Raw genomic sequence first — 22,342 nt, forward strand, 5'->3', positions numbered from 1 at the left:
ATGAAATTCACACAGGATTGCTTATAAAATACAAAGAAGGCTTTTCTGATTGTGTTTTTGTCCACAAGGAGCCAGAAGGACAAGTTGGTCTGTTAGAATTGCAACCAACCTCTAATCAATAGAAAACTCCTGAGGACTGAATGTACGTTCGCAGTCATCTGCAAAGAAACACGTTTTAGTGTGTTCATCAGAAAGAAAGGCAGGCTATGGGGAACTGATGAATCAGAAATAGCCCATGCAAGAGTAGTCTGTGAAGGACATTTGTTTGTATGTGCAGGTTACTGGAGCACTGCAGACGCCACAGATACCTGTCACAGTCAGGAGAGGAGCTGGCTCTGCTGCTAAGCAGCCTGCTGGAGAATCTCCTTGCATACCGCACCATCACACATGATGAAAGTCCGGAGCACCGAATGAGCTGCACTGTCAATGTGCTGGTATGCTCTGTGCTTGTATTTACCAAAATTGTTTGTACATTGCGCAATTTGTACATGTACATTAAGCAGGTACCTTGTGTTTTGCTGCAGAACTTCTACAAGGAGAAGAAGAGGGAGGACATTTACATCCGGTGAGTGAGACAGAGACACAGAGTGTGTGGTTTCTCCATCAAACTGTATCTAACTGATGCACTCTTGTAACCAGGTACTTGTACAAGCTGCGAGATCTGCACCTGGACTGCGAGAACTACACGGAGGCATCCTACACTCTGCTACTACATGCTGAATTACTGGAGGTCTCTCTGACACATCACAATCTTTTTTTTGTGTTGTTTTAGATAGATAGATAGATAGATAGATAGTTACTTTATCCCAAGCCGGGAAATTCTGTTTTATCTGGGCTAATCTCACCATGCTTCTAAATGTTCAGCTGAGTGTTGATTTCTTAGTTTCTGAATGTGCTTCCTCAGTGGTCTGACAAAGCCTGTGCACCTCATCTTATACCTCGAGATGGGGAGCATGTGTGGACCCAGCAGGAGCTGAAAGAGAGGCTCTTCCAAGAGATCATATGTTACCTGGACAAAGGTAAGGTAAGTAGTCACTGCCCTGTCTGTGAGCTGCTGTCAAAGGCTCAGATATATATTTTTTTAAATTACCCCCAAAAATGTCTGAAGCCTGCCCTGTGAGTTAACACTGACACTCCAGAGGAAGTTACTGAAGCTCACACTGACTCCTGATCTCGTCACTTGCTGCCAAGTGGCAAAGTTTAACTTTTTCTCGAGCTTTTTGTTTTTATATTTATATTTAATGTCCCCTTTTAACTTAGCAATGCACATGTCTTGTCAGATGTGGGAGAAGGCCATTGAGCTGGGCAAGCAGCTGGCCAAGATGCATGAGATCCACATGTTTGACTTCATGGAGCTCAGCCAACTTCTGGTAAGAGGATGCACACATAGCAAATTCAGCCCCACATTCAAAAAGACCTGTCACTCCTGAAACATTAAAACACATTCAGATTTATGAACTGACATGATAAGAACTTCAATGGAAAGGACTTTGTTGTCGGTGCCTCGTTAACCCTATTGAAATTAGTCGCATGAGTAATAGTGTGCAAGACTTTGGTGAAGTTGGTTGAAAGAACAACTCAAGGAAGGTGAGAAGAGATAAGAGTGTGTTTGCCTGTATTCTCCAGCTAATTACTAGCCCCGATATTGTCAGCTTATGCTGTGAAGTTCGAATGTATTAGGCAGAATTTCATTTTAAGTAATTTGCGATAAATGTGCTCCAATAATCTTTCTTAACATTATAAAAAAGTAACCTTGTTTTTTGCTGTTGGTATTGATTTATTATGAAAATGCCATTTTGTAATTAGTGGCAGGCTAACAACAACAAACTGTATATCCGCTGAAATGCTTCCTTCCCATCTTCTTTGCTCTCTCTCTCTCTCTCTCTCAGAAAAAACAAGCCAAGTTCTATGAAAATATCATGCATGCGATGCGGCCACAGCCAGAGTACTTTGCTGTGGGATATTATGGCCTTGGATTCCCTTCCTTCCTCCGGGTAAGAAAGTGATTACCTACTGTATTTCAATAAACAGAGAATTAGACAAACCCCCATATGCCTGTGCGTCAGCTGTGAGCCGGCTTTTTGAAGCATTCCTCATGACAATGTGCAGTAATGCAGATGAAGGTTATTGGCTTTTTTGATGACACGAGAGAATGTCAGCAGGAATACAGTCATACAGGGAAATAAGCTCAATCATAATTCTGGCATTTTAACGAGTCTCATTTACTGTGTCACAAACGGAAATATTTTGCTGCAGAACAAGATGTTCATCTACCGAGGCAAAGAGTACGAGTGGCTCGAAGACTTTAGCTTAAAGCTGCTCTCTCAGTTCCCGAGCGCAGTCCGGATGACCAGCACCGCGCCCCCCGGAGACAACATCAGCAACTCCCCTGGACAGCGTATCCTTAAATAATAAGCTACACAAGAGCTTTTTAATATCCAAGATTTTAAGCGACGTTGCTCGAGGGATGGCAATTATGTTTGCTAATTAGCATGCTAATACGCTACACCAAGTTGGTGAAAATGATAAACAGTACACATGCTTAACATTAATATGTTCGCATTGTCTTTGTGAGCAAGCTGACATTAGCATTAAACTCAAAGCATTTTTTGCCCAAGTGTACAGTAGCCTACATGACTGTATTAAGCTGCTATCATGGCTTTTTTTTTACAATAACAGATTTTAAGTCCGATTTAGTTCATCTTGTCTTGATCTGCTCCTCCACACTGTTCCTGTTTTTATACTTAGTTGAAATTCACAGACATCCAGTGCTTTACCGTCAAGCCTGTTCTCACCGTTCCACAGCAGTTTAAAGACAAGGGGGTTCCAGAGCAGATATTAAAGTGTGTAACAGAACACTCATTTATTTTCTCATGAATATGCTGGGATTTCTACGTCTCTGGTCAAACCCCTGACTCAATGATGTTCTTCCCGCGTTCTCTTGCAGCTATTACAGGACCAATGAAGTGGACCAGTTCAAGTATTCCAGGCCTTTCAGGAAAGGTGAAAAGGACCCAGACAATGAATTCGCGGTGAGCACTTTTTAAATTTACTTTTAAACACTGAGCTCATATGTTGAAGCACATGAATACATTTTTTTAAAAGAGCATAAACAACCGTGTGTTTGCGCATACTTTTATCTGAAGTTTAATAAAGACATTCAAATGTCAGCCTTTATTATTTTATTGATATTCTACCCTACAGACCATGTGGATTGAGAGAACAACTTACATTACCGCCTATCACTTCCCAGGGATTCTCAAATGGTTTGAAGTCAAATCTGTCTCAGTGGTAAGAAGCACACTTGATGCTCAGACTTTGTTTGATTCTGTTTACATAGTTTATTTCCCTTTTAACATTCCTCTAATTCACATCATTCGTCATGTATCTCTCCTGATGCTCAGGAGGAGATTAGTCCTCTGGAGAACGCAGTAGAAACAATGGAGATGGCCAATGAAAAGCTGAGTAACCTGGTGCAACAGCAAGCCTGCGATCGCTCACTGTCCATCAACCCACTGTCAATGATGCTCAGCGGCATTGTTGACCCAGCAGTCATGGGCGGCTTCTCCAACTATGAGAAGGTCTGACTTATTTCTTTGATAAGAATATTTCTTTGTCCATGTGTGCACCCTTATTTAACCCGGTCGTCTTTTTGGGATTAAGGTTTTACCTCTGTTTCACTTTTTATGCAACATTCAGAGACATAATTACAACCATCATAGTCATCAACCCCCCCAACAAATCTGTCACTGTCCCACTGCCTGCAGATGCACTGTATTTTTTGGGGTTTTGCTGTTTGCTGGATCAGGTTCAGGTTTTGTGCACAGTTGTTTTAAGTAATTGATTTTGAAAACCATAAACTGCCATCAAACATTGACAAACTACTTCCATAAAAGCTGATTCATAAAACTGCAAACGTTAACGTACATTTCGAGATACCTTTTTACTTCCTTGACTACCTGGCCTCAGGCTTGTTATGAGCTACAGAGTTGTCCTCATAAGGTAACCACTGTGTTTTCTTTGTCATGCTGTGAAACCCTGTTCATTGGTTGTTTGCCGCCCTATTTTCCAAGCAAGTGTGTTTAAAGAAAAAATGTTTACCTTCCCTGTAGGCGTTCTTCACAGACTCCTACATCCAAGAGCATCCAGAGGACCACGAGCGCATTGAGGTCCTTAAACACCTCATCGCTCTGCAGGTAAACCACCATCCACCATCATTGTCATTGACCTTGGCCTCAAAGCAGAAAGTGTTTTATAACACCTAACACCTCCCCTCCAGATTCCACTCTTGGCAGATGGGATTCACATCCATGGGGAGAAGACGACAGAGCAGCTGAAGCCCTTACACAACCGACTGGTTACTTGCTTCCAAGACCTCCGGGAAAAAGTGGAGAAGCAATATGGCGTCATTACCTTGGTGTGTTGCCAACCCCAAACTCAATTTAATGTAAAAGGGTGCCAACTTAAGATATTGGCCCTCTTGCCTTCCGATCAAATGCTTCTCATTCAAAGCAGAGTGTACATTATATTAGCCCATGACTATAAATCTTCCTCAAGCCTTCCCAATGCAACCTGTGTTTGGCCTGTCATTGTTCTCCTCCTCTGCCAAGATTCTCAGATGATGCTTAATCCCATTTGTGTGTCCCAGCCCTGCTCTCTCACTGAGAAGAAGAAGAGCCGCGTGGGCTCAGTGGTGATGCCCTACATCCTCTCCTCCACCCTGCGCCGCATGTCCACTGTCTCAACCCATTCCACTGCTTCCTCAGGCCTCTCCAGCGGCTCCGCATCCTCAGATGGACCATCCTGCATTTCCTCCCAAGAGTCAGTGCCTGCATCCTCTTCTTCCTTCTTTTGTCTACCTTTCCCCCTGTCTGGTTTTTCAACTTGTGTTCCTGTGTTGCTTTCACTATGAGACAGCTTACTTCAAACGCTTATTTTTGTCTGCTCAAATCAGAAGCGCCGTCTGTCTTTCTGACCATGCATCTCTTATGTCCACCTCTCGTTATTCACAAGCAGTTCCTTGTTGTCCCGTCCCAGCGATCGCAGGGCGTCTGTTATGGAGGAGGACAACAGGATTGCTAGGAAGAACAGGAAAGAGTGGAGTGTGAGCAAATCCCAGGTTTTATTGGAGAGACAGACAGACACTGAAGAGGTATAAACTTATGTGCACAAGCTATTTTTATATAAATGTTACGCTATTTTCATCACTATCTAAAATATACTATGCTTTCACTAAGGTGAATGTATAAGCTGTCTGCAAATCTAGATTTCATCCTTATATCACGTTTCTGTTATTCAGTTGTGAATCGGGATCAGCATGGATGTATATATTTGCTTTCCACTTTAATTCCAGACGCCTCCAGAGAAGCAGCAGAGGCCCAAGAGTTTACAATTAGGAGACAGACGTCTTACACTCTCGCTGTTCCAGGGTGGCTTGTCCCAGCTCAGCCTCTCCAACCCTCTGAGCCCACTACCAGCCTCTCCACACACACCGCACACACTACGCAGCTCCAGTACGTAACAATAAACAACACTCTGCATGTCATCATTTCATTTTCTTCAAAAATATGCCTCACACACAGAAAAAAATGACATCTAAATACACACACACACGCACACACACACACACACTCACAAATTCACAGGTGCATGCAGTCTGAAAAGCTTTTGTTTCCTCTCTGCTGTGGTAGGTTATTCATCGCTTCTCAGTGACAATGATGCCAATATCATTGACACCCCAGGGACCCCCCCACCCATGCCTCCGAAGAAACACCCACATGAGATTGACAACCCTAGGTTCTCTTCAGAGGTACATCTGCTTGCCGAAAATAGCACCCCCACACTAATGCATATTTAATGGCGGATGAACGTGAAAATATTCAGTTTTTTATTTTCACTTGAAGTCCTAACTTGAACTCTCTTCTCTCCTTTCCCAGTTCACTCCTCCCCTGCCAGTGAAGATCGAGAGCAAGCCTCCTCCGCCACCTCCGAAAACGCGGAAGTCAATGTTCCCGTCGTATGAGCACACCCCCCAGTAAAAGCAACACCGACGCCTTAAAGCGTAAAAGTTTCCACAATCCTGTGATTTGGCTATGGTGAAGGTGGAGTTTCACTTGTGGCACTGTGGAAATGCCACAGTAGTGCACAGAGGCAGGACCATCTACATGGCATGCAGGATTTTCATCAGAATAAAAGTTATTTCTGATGCAAGTCGGTAATTCAGAGCGGCCATTTGTCCTCGTGGTTTAGCATTTTAGTTTTTAAGCTGAACGAAGGATATGTATGGACTCCAGCCTGGGATCCAGTCTGCTTTTTAAGAGATAATGAATCAGAGATTATATGCTTTTATTCTTGAAGAAAAGTTGCCATGGTGTTTTCATCACTCGTAGGGAAAAGGAGAAACCAAGCAATGTAATACTTAGTTTTTATGTGTTGGAGTGACACTGGATGACTTTATGAGCCCCCCCCCCTTGCTGTTCATTGGCATTCCATATTTGAACAGGATAATGCTGCATTAGACACGTCAAACTTGATCAAGAGCAGGGAAATACAATGCACAGAACATAACTAATATTTGCAAATGTAGTTGTTTTGTGTTTAATGATGGTGTTGAGTCATATTATGATCAAAACACAAGGTTTCAGAAACACTGGATGGAATTATTGAATGTGGTACAGATTATGTTTTGATGTTTATGTTGACCTGAATACTGTAACTGGTGCTTCCCAACTGCATCACATTGATGTTGATGTTCAGTGGAAGTGCATTTCTCCTTAAAGGTATTGTTCGCCATTTTGGGAAATACCTTTATTTGCTTTCTTGCCCGTAGTTAGCAGCAGGCTAGCTTAGCACAGCATAGGAAATGAGGGGAAACAGATAACCTGGTTAGCTAGTTTGTTAGGTGATAGACAAATTTTCCTACCTGTGGACAGAGAGGGGCTACTTCCCTGTTTCCATTTTTTTTGCTAAGCTACGTTTACAGGCTATCACCTTTAGCTGCGTAGTCTCTTCACAAACATTAAACGGATCGATCTACACACAAAACTCTGGACAAGGAACTAGAGAAGTTCATTTCTCAAAATTTTGAATGGGTCCTCTAAGCGCGAACATTAAACGCTGTAAGAATAAGTGTCCTTGAAGTTCACTGTAGTTCTATATTTCAGGAGTTGGTAAAAAAATTTTCAGCAGTTAATTTTTTTAATTATTGTTATTCATTGAAATTTAATGATTCCATTGTTTCGCACACTTGGTGTGTACAGAGATGTTTTTTTTGTATGCTGAGTGATTTGGGTCTAATTTCAGCAAACTGCTCTCATGTGCACTGTTAAAACTTTTTCAAAAGCTTATGTGCCAAATCTATGCATGTTTTGAAAATGATCGCATTGAATTCATAATAAAGTTGTCAATATTATAGCTTTATTTTTAGATTTTTAATTGTCATACAAGTGATTAACAGTTTTTGTACCTGAACAAACTGTTGTTGACTGAACAAAAATAAAGACGTGTTGAAAGACCTGTGTCTCCTGTGTTTTCTTTAATTTTTTGGTGTCATGGATTATTTTAGAAGTATGATCCTGTCAACATAGTGTAAACAGGGAGACTCTACTCTGTGTGCCCTTACTGGAAACTCGCCGCTCAGATAGCCAGTTGTTTGGATGCTGCTGATGACACGAAAAATGACACTTTCAAACTCAAAACATCTAACAACCTGCCATGAAACTGCTGATTTATGTTTTTCACATACAATTAGATGGATGAAAAGAGGCCTCTCCAGCTGACGCTGATGCACAAGCTAAAGCCTCATTATCTGTGTTGGCTGTCTGCTGGGAGGAGTTTATGAGATGTTTATAGGAGTTGTTTGATGGGTGCTGGTCCTGCTAATCTGGATTGTTAATGGCCTGTTCCTTCCTGTCAGATGGGATATCGCTCTCCCTGCACGTCTCAGGAGCAATGACTATTTGAATGTGATGCTCAACCGTGCATTGAGAGCAGCATTGCAACTGCCAGTTTCAGCTGGATGCTTTAGGAACATCTCCATGGAAACAATCTCCATACTGTAGACATGTTTACAACTTCATGTTTTACACAATCTGAGGCCCTCAATCACAACAGCTTCCTTCCTTTCATTCACATTTCCAGCCTCCTCTTAACCAACATTAAGCCAATGACACATCTACTTTATGTGTAAATTGTCACCTCACACAGTTTGCATCACCACTCAATGGAAAGCAGTTTTTTTCCCCAACAGATGGATGCTAACTTTCATATAATTAAGTGCAGTTTTTATATACCTATGCTACCCCACTAAAATTCTGTTGGAAATACTATACTTTTTCCTCCACTACATTTATCTGACAGCTACTTTTCAGATAAAGCTTCGACATAAAACATGAATTATGATACGACGGCACACTGTTTAAGATTAAACCAGTGGTTCAAAAGCTTTTAGGCTTGTCAATCCTTATGAAAACGTACCGTTGACTTGGTGCTCGTTATTACATCACAGATGTCTTTGAATTATTTCATCAAGATATTTTCTCCGAGCTTTGCAGATGGTTTCATTTAAACCGCTTTTTAAAAAAACCAAAGGGGTCAAATTAACCAATATTTTACTGAGAAAAATGAAAATGAGCAAATAAATAAAATAGACAAAAATTGAAAACAACACAAATTTGTTTTAATAAAATATTGTTCTTTATCCTTTCTCACTTTCTCAGCCTGACCCCTATGTTGCAAACCTCTAGACTGAACTCCCTAACTCATCTCAACCAGCTCTAACTACAGGTAAAAGGCTGCTCATACTTGAATGCAGCAGCATTAACAATGTAAAAACATAGATCTGCAAATAATTATTTGCAGCAGTGATTTGAATGCAGGATTTTACTTGAATTTTTACATTGTAAATAATATGAATTCTTATCCAGCCACTCTCATCTGTGAAACAAAAAGTGTAAAGAAAGAAAATAATATTCCATCATGAGTGTCACATCCATATTAGCCAGTATTTTGTCATATTGACCTGTCCCCCTCTCACAGAAGGAAATGAAGCCAAGGCCTTGGCATAACTCAACTCCCCTGCATCAAAGGAAAATATGCCATTTCTTACTCTGTCCATTTAGCTGTTGTAGGGATCCTGAGCCTCGGAGTGGAGTCGGATTAGCGGCGCTATTGTGTCTCTGCTTTGAACCTCACTAGGTGGTGCCAGAGGGTGTGAACTAATGGAGCATTGCAAAGAGGTCTGCTGCACTTTTTTAAACCTCTATTTACTCTGGGTAGGGTTGCTGGGCATGGTTGCACTTTCTAGGAACACCCAGCTTCACACACCCACACACACAAACAAAGTTACAGTTAACACACAGTAACACCTGGGAGCTGTCAAGTGCAGGTGCAGACACTTCTGTGGAGGACCAAGGAACAAATACACAAGACAGGGGGTTATATATCCGCCCGCCCCCCCCAATTAAGTTTATTTAGTTCCCTGCCGACTGTTGCAGTGGTTTGGTCCGGCAGCCCACCAATTACGAACACACCCCCACTGTCCACGTTGTGCATCTTAAACCATCTGCAACCTGACTGAAGAAAAATTCTTAAAGCCTCCTTGATGCAAAAAATGTATTCATGTATTCAAATGTTCTTGTTTTATTAATATCCTCTGTACTCGCACCACAGTCACATTTTTTTTTTACATTTTTGGATGGGTATGGAGTTACATCATCAACCATGCTTGGGGAGCTATTCTAAAGGTCTGACTGATATTTGTTCTAGTAAAAAATAGATATTAAAAAGGCACAGTCTAATGAGCATGTGATTTGGATTCTAAGGTAGTTACCCAGCTAAAATACCTTGTTGGTCTAAGAACATTTTAATAAATGGTGATAAGGCAGAGCATGGCAGTGTGAAAGTACTAGCACAAAAGATTGAAGAAGATGCTTCTTTAAAGTTTTTCAGTTCAGACCAGTTGATTTGAGCACAAAGATGTCCTGTGCAAAGCTAATTGGCTTTTCACTTTTGTGCTTTTGCAGGAGTGCTGGGTTTAGCTCTTTGTTCAGGCACCTTCAGACAAGACAAACATGGGAATTCATCCAGGCAGACATTGATGTCATGTATCAGGGTTTTCCAGAGAGTATTTTTCCCATAGATCAGCACCATTGCGGTGACAGTCGTGTAGATGGACGTGAAAAAGAAAGTGAGCACAATGGCGTTCTCGTGATTCACAGTTATCTGGTAGTTCACATACAGGTCAACCACCAAGAAGAGAGTGAAGACGGCCACCAGAGACAAAGCCATCTGGATCACCCTCATCTGAGAGCCCAGCTTCGGGCGGTGGGCTCCATTGGTGCTGGCTTTCATGTTGCGGAGATGGATGGCCAGGTGGAGGGAGATGGAGATGCAGCATTTCGCCATGAGCACCCCTGGGAGTACATCGGCAAGGAACAGAGAAATTACTTCGTAAATCAAGCCAGAGCGGGTGTTGGGCACCAACACCCCACAATCTTTGTTCGTCATGGTGTAGTTGTCAGCGTGAAACAGCACCAGCATCGGCATGGAGGTGCCCAGGCCGCACAGCGGGATGAGAAAAACCGCCACGGTCACGTGCTTGAGGATGGCGGTCTTGATGTGTGTGTAGCAGAGATTGGGTGTGTTCACCAGCTTGCTACTGTAATAGAACGTGAGGAAGCTAGTGTCCCACATGATGGTGAACTTGAGGCTTAAGATAATGAAGAGAAGGACAGTGTAGGGCATCTCGGCTATGCGACACTTACTATCGATCTCATCCATGGTCATCCAGTAGTAACAGACCAGCTGGTGAACCACGTTGGCCACCGACAGAGCCAGGATAATGGTTTCACTGGGACTCCACTGCTTTTTCTGCCTATATTTCAATAGACTCATCAAGAAGATATAAGCATTAAAGAAGACAGTTGAGACAGCAAATAGAACCGTCATTACCCAGAGGAGCAATTTGTTTGTCCCCAACATAATGATAATCTTCACTCTATACCCACCTGAAGCCTAACTTTTATGACAACAATTTGATCTCAAGTGTACAGCTCAGTGGTCTGTGTTTTAGTTTTTGCCGTATTCCGAGGGACGACAGGAATTATGCATACACACTCCAAACCAGACGATTCTTCATTTCTACCACAGAACAGAATCAGTCCAACTTTGTCACATGAGGCCTGGGGGAAAAGATTCACACATTTAGCTTTTACAATGAATACAACAAAACTAAATAGGCTAAATACTCTAATTGCCCCAAAGTTAGGGCAATTAAAGTAAGAAACATATCTTACTTTTTTTTTTTACCTCAACAAAGCTCCCTTGGGTCGGATGTGTAGATTTATCTCGTTGAATCCTCCTGGAGGTTTCTCCTTATGTTCTCTTTGCCTGCTGGTCGTCACAATATGTAATCCGACTCAATATCTTTGGCTTCAGCTGAAGAATCCTTTTTTTCTCTTCGTTTATCCAAGCATTAAGTCTAGCCTGCTAGTCTATAGGATGCATACAGAACGAAGAAGTCCTTGGATTTCAGCGTTCCTTGACTGGGATTTATACATAAGAATCAGGCATGATTTGCATCAGTTAAAACAGCAGGTAGTGGTTGAGGTGTATTTGCATTGACATGAGTTGGGTAGGATATGCATACATTATGGATATCCGGTGACTTTACTGTATGTTGATCTGTGCAGCATAACGCATGCAAATGGTTATTCCTGCAGCTTGGTCACATATTTACAAACACCAAACCACGCACACACACACACACACACACACACACCTGATAAGAAAAGCAAATCACCTTTGAATCACCTTCAGGAGCTTCACTAATGCAACACCTTATCACTGCAGTTTGTGCCGTGGAGGACTCAGCTAGACGTTTAACATGGTGGCAACTTATATTTCAGAGTTATTTATATTTCTTCATGATTTACATTCACAAATATCTTTTGCGGGATTTTTATGGATCCCGCCTTCTGTTCGGATCTGGCCACAAGACCTCGTCAACATCACAGGCGATGTCCTCGCGGGCTAGGCATCAGGGAAAATATCGCCTTGTGTGCCGAACCCACCCTTGGATTGATCCCACCTCAATGTCTCCGCATGCCTCTTCCATTGCTTGCAGAAGAGGCATGCGGCCGTGTGGTTGCCGATCCTATACTTTCCACCGCCATGCTGAAAAGAATCCCTCGATTGCATATAGAAAGGGGCTGTAAGGGGGCAGGTATAAAACGCTGCCCAGGGACATTTACAACGGCCCTTTGTCCAACTACGTTACGGCCCCGACGCCTGGTTTTGGCCAGATTGAAGCCTGCCTCATCCAAGTAAATTAACTCATGTGGCAGTTCGGCGGTATCAAAATCCAGAACTCTCTATAACAGAAAATATTGAATAGGGTTACTGAAAACACATAGAGTAACTACAATGTCTATATTTTCACACAAGTAGGGGCTGGGTAGGTCAGTATAGACAAAAACTACAAGCTACAGGCAGGGCAGGTGGCAGCATAAACCCTCATTCCCACATCACAATATATAGTATGTAAAGTAAAGTGATACATACCTGCACATAATCATGGCGCAGATCCTTGACCCTGACACTGTTCCTCTCAAATGGCACCCTGTACAGCTGCTTCATTCTGAAGTTATGTTTCTGTAAGATGCGACTTAGTGTAGAAATGCTGACCTTGTTGATATTGTTGAATACATTTCTATTTGCAATTATGCGTTGTTGCAACTCACGAAGTTGGATTGGATTATTTTCTCGCACCATTTCAATGATGGCAAGCTCTTGTTGTTGAGTGAAAAGCCGTTCCCCTCCACCTCCAAGAGGTCGTCCAACCAGTCTGTAGAAAATTCCACCACAAGATGTCTTTGGTTAGGTTATTTTTCACATACTGTACTTTCAAACTGTACACAGTACTGTAACATCACAATGGTATTCCTTTACAAATACTTCACAGCACTACCCATTTTTGTATAGTACAGTTAGTACAGTAATACTGTAATATGATACAGAATCATGTGACACATACAGTAGGTACAGTCTGGAGTAGAAACTTGAAGATATACCTTTTCTCCAGTCGGAATGTCCTTATTATCGATGCTACTGTGTAGTTACTGAGGTTAGGGTGGACTCTTTGCCCAGCCTCCCTCATGGACAGGCCATGATTTATCACATGGTCCACCAGAGTAGCCCTGATGTCATCTGATACACGTACTCCTCTCTCTCTTTGTCCTCCTCTTACTCTGACTGTCATTGCCTCCATGCTTGCAAAGTTCTCAAAATGGTTTACCTGAGGCCTATTTGCAGTGCTAAGGCTCAGACCGATTGGTTTTCTGTTTTCTGTGCAAGTGTTTTCAGGTGTGTATGTAAGTGCCTACAATTGCCAGATGAGTTTTGCATTTTGAACAGAGTGTTTTCCCAATTATAACAGGAGATTTCGTTTTTGAACAAAGTGTATAATGTAAGAAAACGTGTGTAGTGTTTCGCAATAAGTGTGTTACAGAATTGCAAACAAAGTGCAAAGATGACAATGTGTTTAAGCTATGGTTACACTGTGTTTAATTTATGCTACAAGAAGCTTAGGTATTGAGGCTTTGGTCTAAGCATTCCTTTTTAGTGTGTAAGCAATGGGCAAAAACTGTATACAACATTTCTTTCCAAGGTCCTTGTCCGACTCTTCTTCAAAGCACCTTAACTTAGTTACATGTGTTATTGTAATGTGCACAGCCAAATTTCAAGGCCACTGTAAGCCTTTTTCGCACAATAGCATTAAAAAGCATTTTTTTTATGTAGGGCTTTCTGAATCTAGATGTGAAAGCTCCCTCTATCTTCAGTGTGAGCCTTTGGTCACTCTGCGGTGTATATGTTTCTAGACCCAGTTCTTTGGGAACAAAAGCCTTCTTCATGCGCAAGTCAGTCCTTTACTCCAGCTATGAACTGTGGAATAGATAATACAATAATTAATTACAAATACATGTCTGGCAACCGTGTTGTAATAATACTTTTCTTAGAAGACAGAACTTTCAGCAGACTGAAAAAGTATCCTCACAATTCAACAAACTATAATTTGGGCTGTTTTTCCAACGCCAAGAGTGTTTTTGGTTAAAATATATTAAAATTGTAAAAGTAATGTGTTTGTTTTACAATGATAAGTGTTTGTCCCAGATATACAATGTTCTGTTTATTACACTGTTACAAAACACTTTACATTCCAAAGAAAAACACCTGCTGTAAAAGAAAGAAAAGATAAAATTCAAAATATTTTTTCACATTCTAATTGAGAATAAAAACACAGGCGAAAAACATGACTTGGGCTTTCATAATTCATGCATGAAAATGTTAAAAAAAATTGAATTGAGCAAACAGAATGATACAGTTGCAGATACAGTATGTGCATGCAAAAGGTGACAGACAAGTCAAACAGACAAACACAGAAGAGAATCCCTGGGGGGGGGGGGGGGGGATTCTAAACAAATGCCGAGCCAGAGTCCTGCCCTTAGGGGCCCAGGGCAGAAATTTATTAGAGGGGGCCCCACCAACCTTAACCACTTGTAGCAGCTCTTATTAATTCAACATTCAGTTTGAAGATGTGCTCAGGCCAAGGCAGGCTCTTTTGAAGAGATATGGCCGCAGGCAGAATGCTGACTGCTGATGGGGGCAGCTGCAGGTTAGTGACTCAACTGAACACTATTACTCCAATAACTAGTTTACTGGCTACTTTGCAAAAACTGGACAAACACACAACACATTCATAGGAATTTTGCAGTGTTTTGTTCTGTAAAAGAGAATTCCAGAAGGCAAATTTACACAAGAATGAAAACTGACTTCACTGTCTGACTCATGAGCAACTCTGTGTGAATTTATATTGATCCAGTTACATCCCTGACAATATCAAGTTATGAAAACACAGATAGTCTGAATATGTGACCATAAGAACATAATTCATCACCTAGTTTTGCACCTCGTTCGTTTTTAATGATCCCTCAAAACTCTTCAACACCTCTGATTGAGTTGTATTTGAACCCCTGATCATATAGATCAATTGATCACTTTCTCATATGTAATTTTGCGTGTCGAAACAAAGTGTGTGACTTTTTTATGATGACAAAAAATACAACTTACTCAATTAAGCTTGACATTTTTTCCCCAGAAAAACAAAATTCTTCACATCCTCCATCTTGTGCTTCAAATGTTTTTCTACTATGTTTTGTCATTTAACTTAAATTTCTTTTTTTCAAAGTAATAAACTCATTGAGTTACAAATGCATTATATATAAAAGTAAAAAAAAAAATGTATGTACATTAACAGTTTTAGCTAAAGCAGTGTAATAATGACTTTGATTAAGAAAAAAAAAACTTGCTTACAACAGCTGTGATGTATTACAGATCAGCATGAAAGACAGTCATTTGCAAATTTGTGTTTGTCCAAAGGGCTGAGGTAAAAAAAAATTATGAGTCACCAGTAGTTGTATACCAGCACTCCCATTGTTCTCCGGTTAAATATATTATACTGCACAAACATACTGTACATTCTTCACAAGAGTTGTAAAGAATCTTTACAAGTCATTTCTTCAGAGGGTGTAGTTTAATACCAAAAGCAGAACGTCTTTTTTTGCATTTGGATTGCAGCTACACAGGGTATCCAAATTCATGGTCGTATTGGAGGGGAGCAGGTTTTTCCCCTGCAGTGGTTTGCGGTGACATCCTGTTATTCCCGCCTGTGAAGATGACACTGCGGCCAGATTCTCTGATATTAGGCAGGTGGCTCCTCACCGAGCTGTACAGCACTCCCGGGTGCGTGCGGTACCCCAACACTGAGCGGAGGCTGGAGTTTCTGCTCGTGGGTCGGCTGTCAGGGGCTGGGACATCTTCCCTGCGGAGACAAGACAATTACATCGATGATCCTCTGATTGTGTATTATTTCATGAATGTTAGGCTTTGTTTCCAGCCCTGATACAGCACCTTATTTCATTCGCGACCTCCTTCTCATAGCGACGCTTATGGCAGCAGCAGATCAGGAGCCAGATGAGAAGCAGCAGGAGAAGCAGCAGAAGGAGAGCACCTATCACTGCCCCAACTATCACACCCGCCTTATTGGTTGCTGCAAGAGAGGACATGGTGCAACAAGAGTCTTACATGTGATTTTGGGACATGCAGCAGACACTCTGTAGCATGTAGTAGACAAATAACACATGTTCCTTCAGGATATAAACTTGAGAGTAAAATTAGATATTTTTTTTTAGACTTACGGTTGTATGCATGCAGTTCATATTTGCACTGTGCTTTGCCAACGGCATTTTTCGCCTCACACACATAACTTCCAGCATTGTTTTCTGTATGGTTACTTATCAAAAGCTCCCCAGGCTGGTGGCCTAAATGAAAGCAGAAAGTATTCAGTATGAATTTATTATACTAATACAGCATCATGAATGTGTAAGTCTTCTTATAGAAATGCCTTTCTGTCTGGTAAGTTCTTTCCTTACTTTGGGTTGCAGTTGATGGCATTGCAGCACCCTGTTCTCTCTTCCATGTGTAACTGAGAGGAGTGGATCCCTGAGAGGATTCACAGCGGAGGGAGACTGGGCCACCTTTCTCCTCGCCACCTTCAACCCAACACTTTGGCACTGACGGGGGAACTAGTAGAGAAAAAAGATAAACACGGCACAAAAGCTTTATTTAGGAGTAACGTGTGAGTGCTTTGGCTCATCAGCGGAGAATTAAAGGTGTGGAAGAGTAGAACCAGTCTGGTATGGCACCAGAGCCAAAGGTGTGATCACCGACTGAGAAGGGGAGTGAAACTAGAAAGAGCAGTAACATTCCATGCAGATTAGAACAACATCCAAAAGAAGAAAGAGAGCACTGAGAAAAATAACAGGTCAAACCGGAAAAATATCCTCCTCACCCATCACCACCAGAGTGACTTTTCGCGTGTCAACACCCGGTGCCTTCTTTACTTTACACTGGTAGGTGGCCGTGTCTGAGAGCCTCACATCTGAGATGGAGATGGAAGCGTCCCCCTGCTTGGGGTCCCCTATGAAGCGGAGCTTTTTGGAGAGGCTGGTGTCACCGTAGTAGTGCGTCTGGCTCCCTGTATATGATAAGATCTGAGATGCAAAGACTGCATTGATTAGTTTTCAGAGCAGGTTTCCACTACATAGAGCCCAAAGGTTAAAAAATAATCCCCACTTTTGCTTGTTTATAGGAAGCTTAAGTCAACTGTCCAACCTCCCAGATAGGTCTTTTTACAACATCCCTCTGTCTTTAAACCTACACCTACCAGTTGGTCTTTCAGTGTCATGTCTGGGCTGAGGTTGGACCACTCAATGTCCAGCTCGCCTGTGTCTTGGGGGCCAGGGGTGTAGGTGCATCCCAGGTTGACTGTCACCCCCAGGGGCTTTTGAATGGTTTGTGGCCCAGACGATGTTATTTCCATCGCCTCTGTCACATCTGATGGAATGAAAAAAATCTTAGTCAGATTTATTTCATAACATACAGTTCTTCCTCCCGGTGGTTTTCATAATCATCTACCCAGGCCAAAACACAAACAACAAGCTAATTTCTCTCTCAAATGCATTAATATTTTTCCCACTTAATTGCCATTCACGCTCTAGGCCTGTGCTCCTAAACAGTCGTGGAGTAGAGTAGAAGTTCTGATCTGAGTCTAATCGGCCTCCTGACTGAGGATTTAAAGTTTAGAGTTGGAATAAGAGAAGTAATATTTTTTGTGAAAATTAGTTACATATTAATTTAAAACTCTGGAGGCTCATTCATCTTCAGAAATATATGATGATATATGATGATGAAAACTGAATCGATGAGCAAAGAATAAAAAAATATACTTGACAAGTGGCATTTAAAAGCTGCCTAGGACTTGACACACCCTGCAGACTCACTCTGTATGGCCATGGATTTTAATTATTCCTGATAGCTTGACAATTGTAGAAAGAAATGTGCTGATCATTACAATGCGGCAACACATTTTAATAGATCCGTGTTATTTATCTTGGTAATATTTCCATTTAATGTCTCAGAAAATGTCTTCTCTTTCCCATTTAGCTGATGTAAGTTCATTAAATATGACAAAGCAGATGGGCCTTTCTTTGACACTGTTCATCGTTAAATCCACTGTGACTCTGAAAGCACTTTCAGAGTCACACGCTGCCACAAAACAAAGTATGTGAGAGGTATTTATGAAATCCTGTAAGTGGCAGATGTGAGGAAGGTAGCCCCGAAAAAAGCTGAAATTAGTCAGTCAAATGTTCACACCATGAAAGCCCCCTTGGGCAAAAAACTGGGATCTAAGGAAAAAGGTGTTTCATTTGTGGAGAAGCAGCTAAGCTAACTAGGCAGTGAGTGCAGTCACTAAGCTTTATTTAAAGGGCTGAAAATATTCAAATCCCATGCAACTACATCCTCATTGGCCCAGACGACAGGCTTGGATAACACTGCAACTGATGGAATATATCAAAACTCGTAACAGGGAACAGTAAACTGCTGATCTAATGAGGTGGTGCAAAATGAAGATTGAGAAACTTTTTGTTGAACATGATAAGAGTTTTGCATTTATTCTCTACGTACAGTGTTTATTTTCTCTCTGCGGTATGCATTTGATTTAATTTGACTTCTGTTTTTATGTTGTACGTATCGTATATTAAACTCAGCAGCTTGGATGGAGGCCCAAGAATAATTTCCCCACTGGGAAGTGTAAAGTCTCCTAAGGTCCTGCTTAACAAATGCACACAGCAGCTTGACCCTGAGCAGCAGCAAAAAAAGAGGTATGAATGCTAAGAAGGGTAACTTCCAGCCACACACATTATTCATGGTTCATGGAGTGCTGCGATGCAATTCACTCGGTAACATTACTGTCAGATAAGAGCATATCAGACTCTCCCTTCCGCCATGTAAATCACTGATCATGTCAGAAAAAAAACTTGTTTTGTCAGTGATCAAACATTCTCCACTCTCCATGTTCAGAATAGTCAAGTCTTTCTGGTAAAGGAGCAGTCGGCAGGCAGAACAGGGCAAATCAGAGACATGTCGGATATGATGTTTGCTTTGGCCTCACTGATCAGCACAGCCGAGAAATTATATCAGACTCACCTGTCCTTAGCTGAATCGTTACCACGAACAGCACAGCTACCTTTAGCCTCACGCTTCTGAATACAGGCTCCATTATGACCCTGAGAGCATAATACAACACAAAGTAAAGAAATTATTCAGAGAACGTCCTTTCAGTGACTGTCTGCTGTCTTGGAATGCTCGTATGTTATCTGTAATTTGATTTCACACAAAGGAAAAGATTGATAGTTTTCATCCACTTCTGCAATTAAGTTGTTTACCTTAAATCTAACATGCACATTGGGACAGAAAAATAACTGCTCTTACTTTTTTAATTTCACACAAAGTGAAAGACTAGCATGAATATAAATGGAAAAACAAGTAGCAGCAACATTCTTTCTCAAGTACAGTACAAGCTACCAAGAAAATCAAATGAACTTCCGAGGAGTTATGCAGGCATAAAGGGAAAATATAACAGCTCTGACATACCTTAAAATGAAGAAACAGTCCAAAATAAAAGTAGATCCTTCGAGGCCTGCAAGTGTTTCTCTACTGGTGAAGCTTGCTGATATAGTTCTCAGGTGAAACTTAGCAGCAGTTACTATGGCCACACCCTCTCTGTCCATAGTGCGTGTGTTGGCCGCTCCTCAAGTTGGAAACATGTCAAACCTCCAACAAATTCCAGATAAAAGTTGTTTTTTTTTAAAGATAAAATGGTTTTTATATATTATTATTATAAAAGAGTTTTGAGTTAGTCTTACTGTGGGTATATGTTTTCCAGTCACACACGTGTGTACAGTAGCTGACAGCGATTAATGATTACCTTCCTGTGCTGAGTAGTTCAGCAACAGCAAAAAAATTCTGGTCAACATATTTAATTGTTAACATAATAGTTTTCCATCATAATGGATATCATAACTTATTGTGTGCAGTTGTGCCTCAACACGACAGTGATTCTGTTTGCTGTAATGTAGTTTGGATGTAATGGAATTGATTTTTTTATAATATTTTATATTTATTTTGCCTAATCAAATAATTTTCATGTTAGTTCTGTGTTTGGGACAATGAACTGTAGTGCAACCTTTGTGTGAATGGGCCTACAAATTGTTGCTTCTTTCCTCCCCAGCCCTTCCCCCCTCCACACCCTCCTCACACACCCTTGAAAACATACACAGGCCTGCTGCCATTTCTCGCAGACAGAGAGTGGGCAGTGTGTGCCGATTTATATTTTAAGTGCCATCGGTGCTGCAAAGCGCAGTGCAACTTCTGCAACTGTTGCAGTGTTGAGGATGTAAATAAAGTATTATATTGGACGATTAGGCTTATCACACGAATCACAAATTATAATGTGAACAAGCTCACAGTTACCAATGATTTACGAACATGAACAGAGTTTTGATTTGCAGATACAGCTCCAGATGAGCAATCATTGTGGTTTATATCATCCATACTAATGTATTAAAATCCTACTGTGGCTGCTGATCCAAAGATGAAAAGAAAGACAGAAGTTAGAGGGGCTGGTGAAATTATTCAGTATTGACTGTGTGAGAGAGTACAGTATGTGATGTGAGCATGGGGCATGACGTTAGCCATTAGGAAACTTAAGTGCTGGGTTAATGCGATCCTGCTAATAATGTTCATTAAGGATATGAACAAATTAGTAACGCTGAGGGTGAAACATGATCAGCAAGCAAATCTGAAATCCCCCCCAACACCCCTCTTTTGTTTCACTTTTTGTGTTTGCAACTTGTATGTACATGTATACATGGGCTTCATGCAGTATGCATGAGTAACAACATGTCTGTGTATGAGGTTGTACGTGAGGGATCCTGCAAATGTTCGGGTGTGTGTTGGGCTATGTGGAAGGGCTGCTATAGCAGCAGGTGATTAACTGCCCCACTCTATCCCTCTGGTGTAAAAGGAGGTTCTGGCACGAGAGTCTTGTGCTGAACAGACTGTGTGACAGGACAAGGCAGGACCAAACAGACAGTGCTGGGACACTGACCAGCATTACAACTGGGACAGAGAGAGTGCGTATGAACATGACGACTATGTTTGTGATCACTGACCTGAATCTGCTGAACTTGTTGCATCCCTGTCACAGCATCCTTTTTGTTACCCAGCACTTTCTTAATTATCATCCTAAAGTTTGGGATGATGAGAAGAAGCCAATCTGCGGCTTTGACTTGCGGCCAAGACTTATTGCGATAACCCCATCTACCTTCAGACTTGGCAAAGGAAGCCTAATCACGCCATGGGGTAACAAACAGGCCACCTTGACAGATGCCCAAATTACAAGTAAACAACCTGGCACAGGAGACAAACTGACCAAAGCAAGGGAGGAGAGACGCTACGGCAAGGCTGGGCTTGTCAACATCCATACTGAAATAGCACGGCAGCGTGAGTCATCGTGTGTCAATGTCAGGGAGCCAGTTAGGCCCATATATTCGTCTTTTTAAGGTGGAACGCCACTGGGACTAGGATGGCGCTTCTGGCAGAGGGAGGCAGTCACTCAGCCCTTCAAAAAGCTACGTGAGTGGAATACAGCCAGCACGCTGTGGGCCACACACTGTATTCACGACCCCCTGAATCTCAGCAATTAAATGTCCAGTCTGCCAGTGAAATTGATTTTTTGTCTCCTTCACAACAATCAGTTGTTATTCACAGATGTCCTGCCCATCATAAACATATACTCTGCAGTCTGGTTGGTGTTATTTAAACCAATGCAATAATGAGCACAGAAGTAGTGTCTTTTTAAGTTTTGCCAGACATCATGCAATTCTCACTGTTGTCATCTTATACTGTGAAACTGGTAGGATTTCTTCCTCTTTCCAAGCAAAGTGCGTTTTTAGTTGCTGCAGAATAAATAGTAAAGTGGCAAATGCAGGGATTCCTCGCAGCCTCTGTGATTCTTCATCTCAGTAAGTAACCCACTAAGAAAAGGGCACATCTAGCATCAAAGCATGCATGAATGATGCTGGACACAGCAGGACAAAAATTCCATCGGTTGCTTACTATGCTGCAATTCTTCAGTATTAAATATATTGAAACGAGTGCAGCTCGAGACAGTAAATTATCATGATTGTATTTCTACATTCACAGCATTGAAAGAGGATATAAGAAAAAAATGAGGGGAAAAGAAAAGGAGAGAGAGATTAACAGTTCAGTTTAAAAATACAGCATCCTAGACTACCTGGGCTGAAATCTGTAAAGAGGTGAACTGGGTTGATTCACCAAATAGCCACCAAGGACACAAATATAGTGTTTTTTGTGCCAGTTA

At 41.5% G+C, this 22,342-nt stretch overlaps 3 protein-coding genes across 5 annotated transcripts in view; 1 reads left to right on the forward strand and 2 right to left on the reverse strand.

Moving 5' to 3' along the window:
- The window catches only part of dock5 (dedicator of cytokinesis 5), a 29,824-nt gene extending 22,310 nt beyond the window's left edge, over window positions 1-7,514 (forward strand). The window contains exons 34-51 of one of the 3 annotated variants that reach the window (XM_035640410.2): window positions 278-434; window positions 525-565; window positions 640-730; window positions 905-1,024; window positions 1,281-1,370; window positions 1,890-1,994; window positions 2,257-2,398; window positions 2,762-2,843; window positions 2,948-3,032; window positions 3,205-3,291; window positions 3,405-3,581; window positions 4,113-4,196; window positions 4,280-4,417; window positions 4,649-4,821; window positions 5,014-5,152; window positions 5,354-5,513; window positions 5,691-5,809; window positions 5,937-7,514. In XM_035640410.2, the coding sequence (XP_035496303.1) occupies window positions 278-434; window positions 525-565; window positions 640-730; window positions 905-1,024; window positions 1,281-1,370; window positions 1,890-1,994; window positions 2,257-2,398; window positions 2,762-2,843; window positions 2,948-3,032; window positions 3,205-3,291; window positions 3,405-3,581; window positions 4,113-4,196; window positions 4,280-4,417; window positions 4,649-4,821; window positions 5,014-5,152; window positions 5,354-5,513; window positions 5,691-5,809; window positions 5,937-6,038 (2,092 nt within the window). In that variant the 3' untranslated portion in view covers window positions 6,039-7,514. The remainder of the gene's footprint in view (window positions 1-277; window positions 435-524; window positions 566-639; window positions 731-904; window positions 1,025-1,280; window positions 1,371-1,889; window positions 1,995-2,256; window positions 2,399-2,761; window positions 2,844-2,947; window positions 3,033-3,204; window positions 3,292-3,404; window positions 3,582-4,112; window positions 4,197-4,279; window positions 4,418-4,648; window positions 4,822-5,013; window positions 5,153-5,353; window positions 5,514-5,690; window positions 5,810-5,936) is intronic. The other 2 variants (XM_035640411.2, XM_035640412.2) reach the window with 2 other exon arrangements.
- A 2,128-nt stretch (window positions 7,515-9,642) lies between these two features.
- On the reverse strand, window positions 9,643-11,451 carry LOC118314020 (taste receptor type 2 member 136). The gene is made up of 2 exons (XM_035640091.2): window positions 11,308-11,451; window positions 9,643-11,180 (listed from the first exon to the last, which is right to left on the reverse strand). The coding sequence occupies exon 2, from the start codon at window positions 10,978-10,980 to the stop codon at window positions 10,003-10,005; it is 978 nt and encodes a 325-aa protein (XP_035495984.2). The 5' UTR covers window positions 10,981-11,180; window positions 11,308-11,451; the 3' UTR covers window positions 9,643-10,002.
- Window positions 11,452-14,165: 2,714 nt separating this feature from the next.
- vsig8b (V-set and immunoglobulin domain containing 8b) lies at window positions 14,166-19,671 on the reverse strand. Its single transcript, XM_035640997.2, has 8 exons — window positions 19,552-19,671; window positions 19,105-19,184; window positions 17,282-17,451; window positions 16,907-17,108; window positions 16,488-16,640; window positions 16,254-16,376; window positions 15,967-16,105; window positions 14,166-15,877 (listed from the first exon to the last, which is right to left on the reverse strand). Exons 2-8 carry the CDS (start codon window positions 19,175-19,177, stop codon window positions 15,634-15,636), a joined length of 1,104 nt encoding a protein of 367 aa, XP_035496890.2. The 5' UTR covers window positions 19,178-19,184; window positions 19,552-19,671; the 3' UTR covers window positions 14,166-15,633.
- Window positions 19,672-22,342: the final 2,671 nt, after the last annotated feature.

Source organism: Scophthalmus maximus, chromosome 19 (genome assembly GCF_022379125.1).
Source record: "Scophthalmus maximus strain ysfricsl-2021 chromosome 19, ASM2237912v1, whole genome shotgun sequence".
Classification (NCBI taxonomy): domain Eukaryota; kingdom Metazoa; phylum Chordata; class Actinopteri; order Pleuronectiformes; family Scophthalmidae; genus Scophthalmus; species Scophthalmus maximus.